At 45.3% G+C, this 13,747-nt stretch overlaps 1 protein-coding gene across 1 annotated transcript in view; it reads right to left on the reverse strand.

Annotated features, from left to right (window-relative positions):
* dnah7 (dynein, axonemal, heavy chain 7) overlaps nucleotides 1–13,747 on the reverse strand; it is a 212,557-nt gene that overhangs the window by 106,381 nt on the left and 92,429 nt on the right. The window contains exons 33-35 of the mRNA XM_055879049.1: nucleotides 10,645–10,821; nucleotides 6,849–6,980; nucleotides 441–662 (exon numbers count right to left, since the gene is read on the reverse strand). Of these exons, the coding sequence (XP_055735024.1) occupies nucleotides 441–662; nucleotides 6,849–6,980; nucleotides 10,645–10,821 (531 nt within the window). The remainder of the gene's footprint in view (nucleotides 1–440; nucleotides 663–6,848; nucleotides 6,981–10,644; nucleotides 10,822–13,747) is intronic.

Below are 13,747 nucleotides of genomic sequence, written 5' to 3' on the forward strand. Positions count from 1 at the left end.
ACTGTTAGCAGAAAACAGGATACCCCATTATAGTGAATAGAAAAATGTTAATCTTTGTGGTCAATCTTCATGTAAATAAAATACAGAAATCGAAGACAATCATGGTACCAATAATTGCTTCTAATACACCAGATGTATGTCCTTAATCCAATTATTTTAAAATCACACAGAAAAAGTTTAGGATAATTTAATTGCTAATTGCAACCTGCAGTACGCGGTCGGCCTTCACCTTGAGTTAACTTGAGTAACTTCCTGGAGAAGCTGAAACTGCACAAATTATGTCACCATGAGACGCCGTCTTAACCGACTTAATTTGGCTTCATTGCGCTATTGAGTCTTATTTACTGTCAAACTCAGTTGGCTCTTCAACAATCAACATAAACGTGAGACTCACTCTGTGGAGCTTATTGTAGGTCTTACCTGGTTCCGACCAATCTCACCTCTTTAATGAAGCGATACTCATAGAGTGTGCCCTCCGTGGGCAGAGGCACAGTCAGCTGCTTGGCAGGAGACTCCACATGCTCTAGGATGCCATGGCGTGCCCGTGTCTCTTCGCTCAAGGCACCCTCCATCATCTCTCGAACCAGGCTGTCAAACTTCACCCGTCCGGACTCCGTACAGCTGGCACCCACCGACCACACCAGGCAGAAGATGAAGATGCCCTGTGGTGCCAAGATAGAATGATAGTCAGAATCTCACAAGATGCTCACAATAAAGAATTCTCAGGTGATAAAACACAAATGGAATGCAGGAAGGATTCCATTACACAGATTTTGATTTTTATCACTTGAGCATGGCTGACAATGTCAGGTAAGCAGGGAGTATAAATCAATATAGAGGTATCCTTTCTGTAGCAGTTCCAAGAGATTGCCACAAACTGAGTGAAGCGCAATAAGGTAGAACAGAAAACCAGCAGGCTCCGGACCTAATAGGGTAAGAGTTGAATAACCCTGACTACAGAATATCATTTTTTACAATATTCATTTATATTTCTTAATTTATTTAACCAACAAGTGATTTTTAACCAACAAGTAAATCATATTTATGTCTTGATTAGCAAGTAGCTCCATAGTGTAGGCCTAGGCCTCAGTAAACCTTTCTTTGCTAATAATGACAATGCTGTGTAGGATGTCTGATATGAAAAAAGACCCGAAAAGGGACTTTTATTCTGTGACTGTGGAATGCGTGTGCTGATGTTAAACTCTGAATTGATTGGCTTCCCATCTCCGCTGACAGGGACTACGTAAAAACATTTCACTTTGATATAAGTGCATTTTCGTAGCAGGTTATGAGAGCATTTTCGCTAACCCTAACCCTTTTCCAAACCTTAACCTAATTCTCCTAACCTGCTACAAAAAAGTCATAGCTGTATCGAAGTGGCGTGTTTTTAGGGAATTTCCCACTGAGGTGGGTTTGGCGTGAGTATCCAGGACTTGGCCTACTGAGGTGAGGCTCACTCAAGACGGAGAGGGAAGGCTTTGACATTTTTGCCTCCGCTTGGAAACCTGAATGCTGGTTGATAACAAGTGTGAAGTGTCAAAATGAGAGAATTGGGTTTTCATGAGTGAACTATGATCAACTCAGTGGCCCTGCCCATGTGAACAGACATTGGTTATAAACTATGAAACACGCCTTTCTCTCCCCTCCTATATAAAGCCCTTGACGAAAATGTAACTTTCTGTTCCGAGGACGTTAAGGCGACAGTCCTACGTTATAAGGGCTCAGATAATAAGCTGTTCCAAGGATGTGTGGACTTGAGGTCCCCACATTGAAAGGACAAAGACCACCTACAGAACTAAGCCAACCTCAGCAAGAACCTAACGAAATTAGCATCCAATTTCAATGTGAAGGTGACGACATACACGCCAGAAGGATGAATTTCGACTATACCAGCCAGAATATAGCATGAGCTTAAAAGTATGGCAACTTGGTATAAACTTTGAACTCTTATTCACTCCAGAAGTGATACCTCCTATCCGTTGAGTTAGCAGCATTCGCTAAACGTGGGCTAGGAGAGGATGGACAGAGTATCCATTCTACCACGCTCCAGTTCACCACTAGACATTTTTCAGAGGACCAGAGATCCATAAAGGACAAATGCTTCCATCGACGACCAATCTATCGAAGCGCAGCTCAGAGTAAATATTTATTGCATTCTCCTTTTTCAAATGGGCAGTTATTTATAATGCATTAGATTCTGTATTTACGATAGCATAGCTTCTCCCTTTGTTACTCAGTCTTCCCGCTCTTTCACTCAAACCCAACCCCCTCTCTGTGTGTAACCAGCCGTCGTATCTGTTCCGTCCACCAGGGATTTTTTCTTTCTGACATAATTTGTAATCAATGTATGATCCATTCTGTGTGATTTAGGAATTTAGTAAATAAATAATTAAACCAAATGTTCTATTGCTGATTCAACTTGTTAGCCAGGGTTCGTGAGGATAACCAAAAATGTACCACTTTCAGATGAGACTAAACAAGGTGACAATTAAATATTGACTGCTATTGACGTAAAAGATTACTAGGTCTTTAAGAGTTTATTCGGTAGATAACAGCTCTATTAACATTATTTTGTGGTCCCCCGACTTTCTAATTATTTATCTAACCTGATTAGCTTAATCTGTCACGATCGTGTGGAGGAATGACGGACCAATACGCAGCTTTAGGAAAATAAGCCATCTCCTTTTTATTGACGAAGAAGGCACACGAAACAAACACACTTACGAACTAAACAAAAACAAGAAAACGATCGTGAAGCTAAACAACGATGTGCACACACTGGCTACAAACGTATCACATAGACAACTACTCACAACAAATGAAAGCCTATGGCTACCCTAAATAAGGCTCCCAATCAGAGACAACCGAAATCAGCTGTCTCTAATTGGGAACTCATTCAGGTAACCATAGACTCTCCTAGACAACTAAACATACATAGACAACGCTAGACACATGAACTCAACACAAACCCATCTACTACACCCAACAACCCCTTTACCATAGAAACACCCAAAACCAACAAAACACAAACATTCCCCATGTCACACCCTGACCTAACTAAAATAATAAAGAAAACAAAGAATACTAAGGCCAGGGCGTGACATAACCGCCCCCTAAGGTGCGAACTCCGGGCGCACCATTACCCAGTCTAGAGGAGGGTCTGGGTGGGCTTCCATCCACGGTGGCGGCTCCGGCTCTGGTCGTGGTCCCCACGTCACCACAGTCCCTAACCGCCTCCTTAGCTTCCTCCAAATGACCCCCCTCCACATTAACCCCACTGCATTAAGGGGCAGTTCCGGACTAAGGGGCAGCTCCGGACTAAGGGGCAGTACCAGGGTAAGGGGCAGAACCAGGGTCAGGGGCAGCTCCGAACTAAGGGGCAGTACCAGGGTAAGGGACAGCACCAGGATAAGGGGCAGCACCAGGATAAGGGGCAGCTCCGGACTGAGGAACGGCAGCTCCGGACTGAGGAACGGCCCATGGCTGGCTGACGGATCTGGCTGCTCATGGCTGGCTGACGGATCTGGCTGCTCATGGCTGGCTGATGGATCTGGCTGCTCATGGCTAGCTGACGGATCTGGCTGCTCATGGCTAGCTGACGGATCTGGCTGCTCATGGCTAGCTGACGGATCTGGCTGCTCATGGCTAGCTGACGGATCTGGCTGCTCATGGCTGACTGACGGATCTGGCTGCTCATGGCTGACTGACGGATCTGGCTGCTCATGGCTAGCTGACGGATCTGGCTGCTCATGGCTAGTTGACGGATCTGGCTGCTCATGGCTGGCTGACGGATCTGGCTGCTCATGGCTGGCTGACGGATCTGGCTGCTCATGGCTGGCTGACGGATCTGGCTGCTCATGGCTGGCTGACGGATCTGGCTGCTCATGGCTGGCTGACGGATCTGGCTGCTCATGGCTGGCTGACGGATCTGGCTGCTCATGGCTGGCTGACGGATCTGGCTGCTCATGGCTGGCTGACGGATCTGGCTGCTCATGGCTGGCTGACGGATCTGGCTGCTCATGGCTAGCTGACGGATCTGGCTGCTCATGGCTAGCTGACTGCTCTGGCAGATCCTGTCTGGTTGGCGGCTCTGGCAGATCCTGTCTGGTTGGCGGCTCTGGCAGATCCTGTCTGGTTGGCGGCTCTGGCAGATCCTGTCTGGTTGGCGGCTCTGGCAGATCCTGTCTGGTTGGCGGCTCTGGCAGATCCTGTCTGGTTGGCGGCTCTGGCAGATCCTGTCTGGTTGGCGGCTCTGGCAGATCCTGTCTGGTTGGCGGCTCTGGCAGATCCTGTCTGGTTGGCGGCTCTGGCAGATCCTGTCTGGTTGGCGGCTCTGGCAGATCCTGTCTGGTTGGCGGCTCTGGCAGATCCTGTCTGGCGGGCGGCTCTGGCAGATCCTGTCTGGCGGGCGGCTCTGGCAGATCCTGTCTGGCGGGCGGCTCTGGCAGATCCTGTCTGGCGGGCGGCTCTAGCGGCTCCTGTCTGGCGGGCGGCTCTAGCGGCTCCTGTCTGGCGGGCGGCTCTGTAGGCTCATGGCAGACGGGCGGCTTTGCAGGCTCATGGCAGACGGGCGGCTTTGCAGGCTCATGGCAGACGGATGGCTCAGACGGAGCTGGGGAGACGGATGGCTCAGATGGCGCTGGGGAGACGGATGGCTCAGATGGCGCTGGGGAGACGGATGGCTCAGATGGCGCTGGGGAGACGGGCAGTTCAGGCATCGCTGTGCAGACGGCAGACTCCTGCCGGCTGAGGCGCACTGTAGGCCTGGTGCGTGGTGCCGGGACTGGTGGCACCGGGCTGGGGACACGCATCTCAGGGCTAGTGCGGGGAGCAGCAACAGGACGCACAGGACTCTGGGGACACACAGGAGGCTTGGTGCGTGGTTTAGGCACTGGTGGTAAAGGGCTGGAGACACGCACCATATGGCTAGTGCGTGGAGGAGGCACTGGTGGTACTGGGTTGGGGCGGGGAGGTGGCGCCGGAAATACCGGACCGTGCAGGCGTACTGGCTCCCTTGAGCGCCGAGCCTGCCCAACCTTACCTGGTTGTATGCTCCCCGTCGCCTGACCAGTGCGGGGAGGTGGAATAACCCGCACCGGCCTATGTAGGCGAACCGGGGACACCATGCGTAAGGCTGGTGCCATGTACGCCGGCCCGAGGAGACGCACTGGTGACCAGATGCGTTGGGCCGGCTTCATGACATACGGCTCAACGCTCAGTCTAGCCCGGCCGATACGTGGAGCTGAAATGTACCGAACCGGGCTATGCACGCGTACAGGAGACACCGTGCGCTCTACTGCGTAACACGGTGTCTGCCCGTACTCTCGCTCTCCACGGTAAGTACAGGGAGTAGGCGCAGGTTTCCTACCTGACTTCGCCACACTCCCTTTAAGGCCCCCCCCAAGAAATTTTTGGGTTGTACTCACGGGCTTCCAGCCTTGTCTCCGTGCTGCCTCCTCATATCGCCTCCTCTCGGCTTTAGCTGCCTCCAGCTCTTCACGAGGAAGGCGATATTCTCCCGGTTGTGCCCACGGCCCCTTACCATCCAGTATCTCCTCCCATGTCCACGAATCCTGTGTAGGTGGGTCCTGTTGCCGCTTTCCATGCCGCTTGGTCCTGTATTGGTGAGTAGTTCTGTCACGATCGTGTGGAGGATTGACGGACCAATACGCAGCTTTAGGAAAATAAGCCATCTCCTTTTTATTGACGAAGAAGGCACACGAAACAAACACACTTACGAACTAAACAAAAACAAGAAAACGATCGTGAAGCTAAACAACGATGTGCACACACTGGCTACAAACGTATCACATAGACAACTACTCACAACAAATGAAAGCCTATGGCTACCCTAAATAAGGCTCCCAATCAGAGACAACCGAAATCAGCTGTCTCTAATTGGGAACTCATTCAGGTAACCATAGACTCTCCTAGACAACTAAACATACATAGACAACGCTAGACACATGAACTCAACACAAACCCATCTACTACACCCAACAACCCCTTTACCATAGAAACACCCAAAACCAACAAAACACAAACATTCCCCATGTCACACCCTGACCTAACTAAAATAATAAAGAAAACAAAGAATACTAAGGCCAGGGCGTGACATAATCAGGTAATATTAATTACAGATAAATTATTTTATAGAATAGCATGTCATATCACTTAATCCGGCATAGCCAAAGACACGACAAAATCCATCTCCTTCCATCTTCTCCCACTGCCAGCCACTGGGCTTCCTCTTACAATCATATTTGGTAGTGAGTGGAAACGCCAAGTGGATGCTTCACATTTATACATACGGGGAAATATCTGTCTCATTGTTCTATCTGTGATAATACCACTGCTTTCACAATATATGATTCATTCAGCACAGAACAATCTATAGGAGCTGGCTCATCTACTAAAACATTTTGGGTCTCAGTGGAGGTGGTACTTTTTTTTAGCTTTAACATTTTTTTTACCAAACAAGTAGATTTCAATCAGGGATACATTCAGAGGGATAACCCTCTTTTAATCATGTCCATGAGAAGGTGGCAACTACTTCTCTGAATTTAAAGTTAACAGTCTTTAGTGTTTTCAAACTCATTTAGAATGAAGTACCTATTAATTGATTCAAAATTGTCAACTATTAAATTGTCTACTTAAAATGTTACAGTTACATTGTGCTTCATCTGGGTAATGTTTATTAGGCAAGGAACAGAACAAAACAGGAACTCCTCATACTTGTCAAATAAGAAACACTCATGTTCAGTTTCCGTAGCAGAGCGTTAAAAATGTTTTCCATTCCATGCCCTAATGAACACGACCCTCGCCACAGGGCCTCTCCCACCCCTCACCTCTAGCCAGGAGCAGATGTCCCTCTCATTCATGCCCTTCATCTTGACCTCCTCGCTGTACTCGTCCATCATGCAATCCATCAAGTTCATCAGCGAGTTCACCAGGTTTGTGTCTGATGTCGGGGAGAGCTCCTGGAACAGGTACACAACCATTGAGATACAATATACAGTGTCAAGAAAAAGTATGTGAACTACCTGGATTTCTGCATAAATTTGTCATAAAATTTGATCTTCATCTAGGTCACAACAATATACAAACACAGTCTGCTTAAGCTAATAACACACAAACAATTATACGTTTTCATGTCTTTATTGAACACGCCGTGTAAACGTTCACAGTGCAGGGTGGGGAAAGTATGTGAACCCTTGGATTTAATAACTGTTTGACCCTCATTTGACAGCAATAACCTCAACCAAACGTTTTCTGTAGTTGCGGATCAGACCTGCACAACAGTCAGGAGGGATTTTGGACCTATCCTCTTTACAAAACTGTTTAAATTCTGCAATATTATTGGGATTGTCACACCCTGATCAGTTTTACCCCCTCCAGGTGTCGCTTGTTTTCCCCAGTGTATTTATCCCTGTGTTTCCTGTCTCGCTGTGCCAGTCCGTCTTGTATGTTTCCAAGTCAACCAGCGTTATTCCCTGTTTTCTCCTGCGTTTTGCATTCTCCTTTTTCTAGTGCTCCTGGTTTTGACTTACCTGTTTCTGGACTTTATACCATTCTGCCTGCCTTAAACACGAGCCTGTCTGCCACTCCGTACCTCCTGGACTCTGATCTGGTTTTGACCCTTTTGCCTGTCCACGACCATTCTATTGCCTACCTCTTTGGATTAATAAACATTTTAAGAATCCAACCATCTGCCTCCTGTGGCTGCAGGAGGCACATTTGGGTCTCGCCTCATTAGGGATGTCTGGTGTGAACTGCTCTCTTGAGGTCATGCCACAGCATCTCATTCGGGTAGAGGTCAGGACTCAGGTCAGGACTGGGCCACTCCAGAAGGTTTATTTTCTTCTGTTGAAGCCATTCTGTGTTTTGGGTCATTGTCCTGTTGCGTCACACAACTTCTGTTGAGCTTCAAATGGCGGACAGATAGCCTAACATTCTCCTGCAAAACGTCTTAATAAACTTGGGAATTCATTTTTCCGTCGACGATAGCAAGCTGTCCAGACCCTGAGGCAGAAAAGCAGCCCGTAACCACGATGCTCCCTCCACCATACTTTACAGTTGGGATGGGGTTTTGATGTTGGTGTGATGTGCCTTTTTTTTCTCCACACATGGTGTTGTGTGTTCCTTCCAAACAACTCAACTGTAGTTTCATCTGTCCACAGAATATTTTTCCAATAGCGCTGTGGAACATCCAGCTGCACTTTTGCAAACTTCAGACGTGCAGCAATGTTTTTTTTGGACAGCAGTGGCTTCTTCCGTGGTGTCCTCCCATGAACACAATTCTTGTTTAGTGTTTTACGTATCGTAGACTCGTCAACAGCGATGTTTGTATGTTCCAGAGATTTCTGTAAGTCTTTAGCTGACACGCTAGGATTCTTCTTAACCTCATTAAGCATTCTGCACTGTGCTCTTGCAGTCATCTTTGCAGGACGGCCACTCCTAGAGAGAGTAGCAACAGCGCTGAACTTTTTCCATTTATAGACAATTTGTCTTACCGTGGACTGATGAACATCAAGGCTTTTAGAGATACTTTTGTAACCCTATTCTATTCAAATCAAATCGGATTTGTCACATGCACCGAATACAACAGGTTACCATGAAATTCAGTTTTAAGAATAGAGTTGACTAAATAAACTAATTTTAAAAAGTGTGTGTGTGTGTATATATGGGCAGGGCTACAGGTTAGTCGAGGTCCTTTGTACACTAGGTAGGGGTAAAGTGACTATGCATATATAATAAACAGTGAGTAGCAGAATGCAAGTAGTCCAGTAATTGTTCAGCAGTCTTATGGCTTGGGGGTAGAAGTTGTTAGGGAGCCTTTTGGACCTATACTTGGCACTCCGGTACTGCTTGCCGTACAGTAGCAGAGAGAACAGTCTATGACCTGGGTGACTGGAGTCTTTGACCATTTTTTGGGCCTTCCTCTGACACTGCCTAGTATATAGTGATAGACTGTTCTCTCTGTTACCCACAAGCTTGGCCCCAGTGATGTCCTGGGCTGTACGTACTACCCTCTGTAGCACCTTACGGTCGGATGCCGAGGAGTTGCCATACCAGGCGGTCAGGATGCTCTCAATGGTGCAGCTGTAGAACTTGTTGAGGATCTGGGGACCCATGCAAAATCTTTTCAGTCTCCAGAGGGGGGAAAATGTGTTGTTGTGCCTTCTTCATGACTTTGTTGGTGTGTTTGGATCATGACAGTTTGTTGGTGATGTGGACACCAAGGAACTTGAAACTCTCAACCAACTCCACATCCCTATAGGATGTCTCATCGTTGTCATTGATTAGAGCTAACACTGTTGTGTCGTCAGCAAACTTAATGATGGTTTTGGAATCGTGCTTGGCCACGCAGTCGTGGGTGGACAGGGAGTACAGGAGGGGACTAAACGCGCACCCTTGAGGGGCCCCCATGTTGAGGATCAGCGTGGCAGATGTGTTGTCTACCCTTACCACATGGGGACGGCCCATCAAGCAGTCCATGATCCAGTTGCAGAGGTAGGTGTTTAGTCCCAGCATCCTGAGCTTAGTGATGAACTTTGTGTACCACTCCTTGAAAGTGGCAGCTATAGCCTTAAACTTGGTGCAGATGTTGCCTGTAATCCATGGCTTCTGGTTGGGATATGTACGTTAAGGTCACAGTGGGGACAACGTCGTCAATGTACTTATTGATGAAGCCGGTGACTGAGGTAGTAAACTGCTCAATGCCATTGGATGATTCTGGAACATATTCCAGTATGTGATAGCAAAACACTCCTGTAGCGTAGCATCCACGTCTTCTGCCCACTTCCGTATTGAGCGAGTCACTGGTAGTTTTTACTTGTGAGCAGGAATCAGGAGGATATAATTATGTTCAGATTTACCAAATGGGCGAGGGAGAGCTTTGTACACATCTCTGTGTGTGGAGTAAAGGTGGTCTAGAGTTGTTTTCCGCCTCTGGTTGCACATGTGACATTCTGGTAGAAATGAGGTAAAACGGATTTAAGTTTCCCTGCATTAAAGTCCCCAGACGCTAGGAGTGCCGCTTCTGGATGATCATTTTGTTGTTGGCTTATGGCCTTATACAGTTCGTTGAGTGCGGTCTTAGTGCCAGCGTCGGTTTGCGGTAAATAGACAGCTACGAAAAACCTTGAGACTACCTCAATATTAGACATCGCGCACCAGCTGTTATTGACAAAAATACAGACCCCCACCCCTCGTCTTACCAGACGTAGCTGTTCTGTCTTGCCGATGCACGAGAAACCCAGCCAACTGTGTATTGTCCGTGTCGTCGTTCAGCCACGACTTGGTGGAACGTAAGATATTCATTTTTTTATGGTTTTGGGACTTGCCTGGGAGCAAGTCTTAAAGAAAAAAATCTTTGTCCAGTTCAAGGTGAGTAATCGCTGTTCTGATATCCATATATTCTAGTCTATTCTGAATTCACTATACAACTCCAATGATTGCCAGGTCGAAAAACATATACAACTGTAAATACACAAGTCACTAAATTGAATGAAAACCAGAAGAGACAGTAGTCCTGGAGGACTGGAGTTGAGAAACCATTGGATAACATGGTGCGCATGATGTTTAATATAAATATATCTATGGGAATGTCCAATATAGAATGACTACATCTTTGTATTGTACCTGGGTGGCCTTGCGAATCAGCTGGAGGCAGGCCGGCAGCATCCGGTCAAAGAGACCAGTGATGAGGTCCTTGTGCATGGCGTTGACTGTGGTGGGCAGTGTGTTGAGCCAGGACAACATGAGGGGCCGCCAGCCCAGCATGTGAGGCTCCATGTAGATCATGCCACAGCGAGACACCTGTTACACACAACACAAACACTTGTCTTGTCGGCTATAGAAGGTTGTAGCTCAGCCACTGAATGTCATAGAAATGAACCAAAAGGTATCCTTACAACATTGCGGACCGAAGCACCGTTATAGATCACTTTATATTAATCAGATCTGTTTTTAGTGCATGGTGGGAGGAGGAATTGGCCATCAAATCTATGGATAGCTGTCTATAGCCTGGTTTGTTCTGTCAAACAGGTAGGCCTACCTCTTATTTATTAAATAGGAAGAAATATACTCCAACACAAAGCCCTCTTGTTGTGAGTATAGTCAAATTACAATGAAGGTTGAAACTATTTCCGACTGATTGTGCCGTGGCTGCTGCTTCAAGGTTCAGCACCACAATGTAAGTTACTCGAATCTGGCATATTGTGAGGTCAATAACTCTGATAAATAGCTTCCTCATGGGCAAGAAACATTGCTTTTATTAAAATCGATTAAAGTAGTAGAAAGCTATCAAAGTTGTCCAGTGCCATTAAAGTATTCATACCCCTTGACTTATTCCATGTTTTGTTGGTGTCATGACGTCGCCTGCTTGGGTAGTGCAAACCCCATCCCCCTCTCCCTGCCTCTCCCTTTCCTACCACAACCCAAGCGGTGATCACAGAGAGATTTCGTAAATTCCTGAGAATCTCCTCATGGCCCAACAGTATTAGACAGATGGTAAACTTTCAGGACAAAGGAATTCTCTTCCACCTCACAGAACTTGAGGTACGAACATATTTCATATTCCTGCAAAAGTATGAAAGCTCGGTGGAGAGTCCAGCTATGAACCGGTCCATTTGTCACCACGTGGGAAACTCATGTGAGACTGTGGGACTACATTACCATATCGCTGTTTACATAATAACCTCAGATATGAGGTTTACATCTGGTTGTTGTATAAAATGAATGAGTGAGTATGATACTGTTTGTATAATTGTGTAATATGATTTTGGACTGTTTAATTAAGAAAAATACAAATACCTTTTTGATTTGAACTAAATCCAAGGACCGCCCTGAGCCCAGTATGGGTCAGAGACCATGGGACAGCCCCTCTCTGCTATCTGAATAAAAGCCAACTCTAAGAAATTACCATTAGACCATGTTTATCCTCCAAGGAGGAGAACGAAGGTTGAGTATAATTGCTGAATCTTTAACCATACCACGTGGTTAAAACTCTTATACCAATAATAACAAGTCTTTGATATTGACTACTAGTCTGCAGCTAGGAATTCGGTATCATTGAACGCGAAGAAAGACAACCGCCGAAACATCCATTCTATAACGAATGTCACTCTGAACTCTCCACAATAACTACGATAGAAGGAACTCCAACAAAAACGAACTTCTCTCCAACGATCAAGACGACACACAATGAGCGTAAATATATATATATTGATTGCAATTGTTCCCGAATGAGTGAGCGTTCATGTGTAAGGATTAGCATGTCAATTGTTATAATTATGGACTCTGTAGTGACTTCTGAATCGACCCCCCATCCATCCCTTTTGTCTAACAGCCGCCATGCCGGTTCAGCCCACTAGGGCATATTTTCTCCTATCATTTCATGTAACTATTTTAAGTTTGTTTGTTTGTTTATGCATTTCTGTGAATTAATTAGTTAGTAATAAATAAATAATTTAAGACAATTGATGTATGGATGACTCATAGTGAAGACTGGGTTCGTGCAGATAATCAACAATTTACGACGTTTGGAATGAGACTAACGTGAGGTAAAAAATAAATAAATCATTAATCAGAAGACTATTGATCAGATATGAAAATATCTGAAAGGTTATATTGGGAAATTATAACTTTGTAATCTAATAACTTTCCCTGGTGCCCTAGAATTCATAGTTAATTAGTTACGTTATTACTCAAGTGATCGCGTAATCCCTAACTACAGGAATCTTTGATAAAAACTATAAGTCTTCAATTTAACGATAGCAAAGACACGACATTGGGTTACAGCCTGAATTCAAAATGGATTAAATATACTGTATATATGTTTTACACATCTACACACAATAACCCATAATGACAAAGTGAAACCATGTTTTTAGACATTTTTGAAATACATAAATATTCACACCTCTGAATGAATACATGTTAGAATCACCTTTGGCAGCTATTACAGCTGTGAGTCTTTCTGGGTAAGTCTTCCAAGAGCTTTGCACACCTGAAATTGTGCAATGTATGTACATTATTCTTAAAAAAATAATAATAATAATTCAAGCTTCAAGTTGGTTGTTGATCATTGCTAGACAGACTTAAAAATGTCTTGCCATAGATTTTCAAGCCAATTGAATTTTAGTTTTAAAGTTTTTTTTTTTAAGTTTAAAAAAAGTAACTCGGCCACTTAGGAACATTCAATGTTGTCTTGGTAAGCAACTCCACTGTATATTTGGCCTGTTTTAGGTTATTGTCCTGCTAAAAGGTGAATTTGTCTCCCAGTGTCTGTTGGAAAGCAGACTGAACCAGGTTTTCCTCTAGGATTCTGCCTGTGCTTAGCTCTATTCTGTTTTCTTTATGATGAAAACCCCCTAGTCCTTGCCGATGACAGGCATACCCAATAACATAATGTGGCCATCACCATGCTTGAAAATATGAAGAGTGGTACTCAGTGATGTGTTGTGTTGGATTGCCCCCAAACATAATGCTTTGTATTCAGGACATAAAGTTAATTTATTTGCTTTTGTGCCTTATTGCAAACAGGATGCATGTTTTGAATATTTGTATTCTGTACATGCTTTCTACTTTTCACTCTGTCTGTAATAGCTGTCGCTCTCCTCATCCTCAGATGAGGTGAGGAGAGAAGGATCTTCGGACCAAAATGCGGAGTCAGGGAAATATGCCATCTTTATTATAAATACGATGGTCACGTAACAAAACAAAACACTTTCAAAACTACAAA

The sequence above is a fragment of the Salvelinus fontinalis genome, chromosome 23 (genome assembly GCF_029448725.1).
Source record: "Salvelinus fontinalis isolate EN_2023a chromosome 23, ASM2944872v1, whole genome shotgun sequence".
NCBI lineage: Eukaryota > Metazoa > Chordata > Actinopteri > Salmoniformes > Salmonidae > Salvelinus > Salvelinus fontinalis.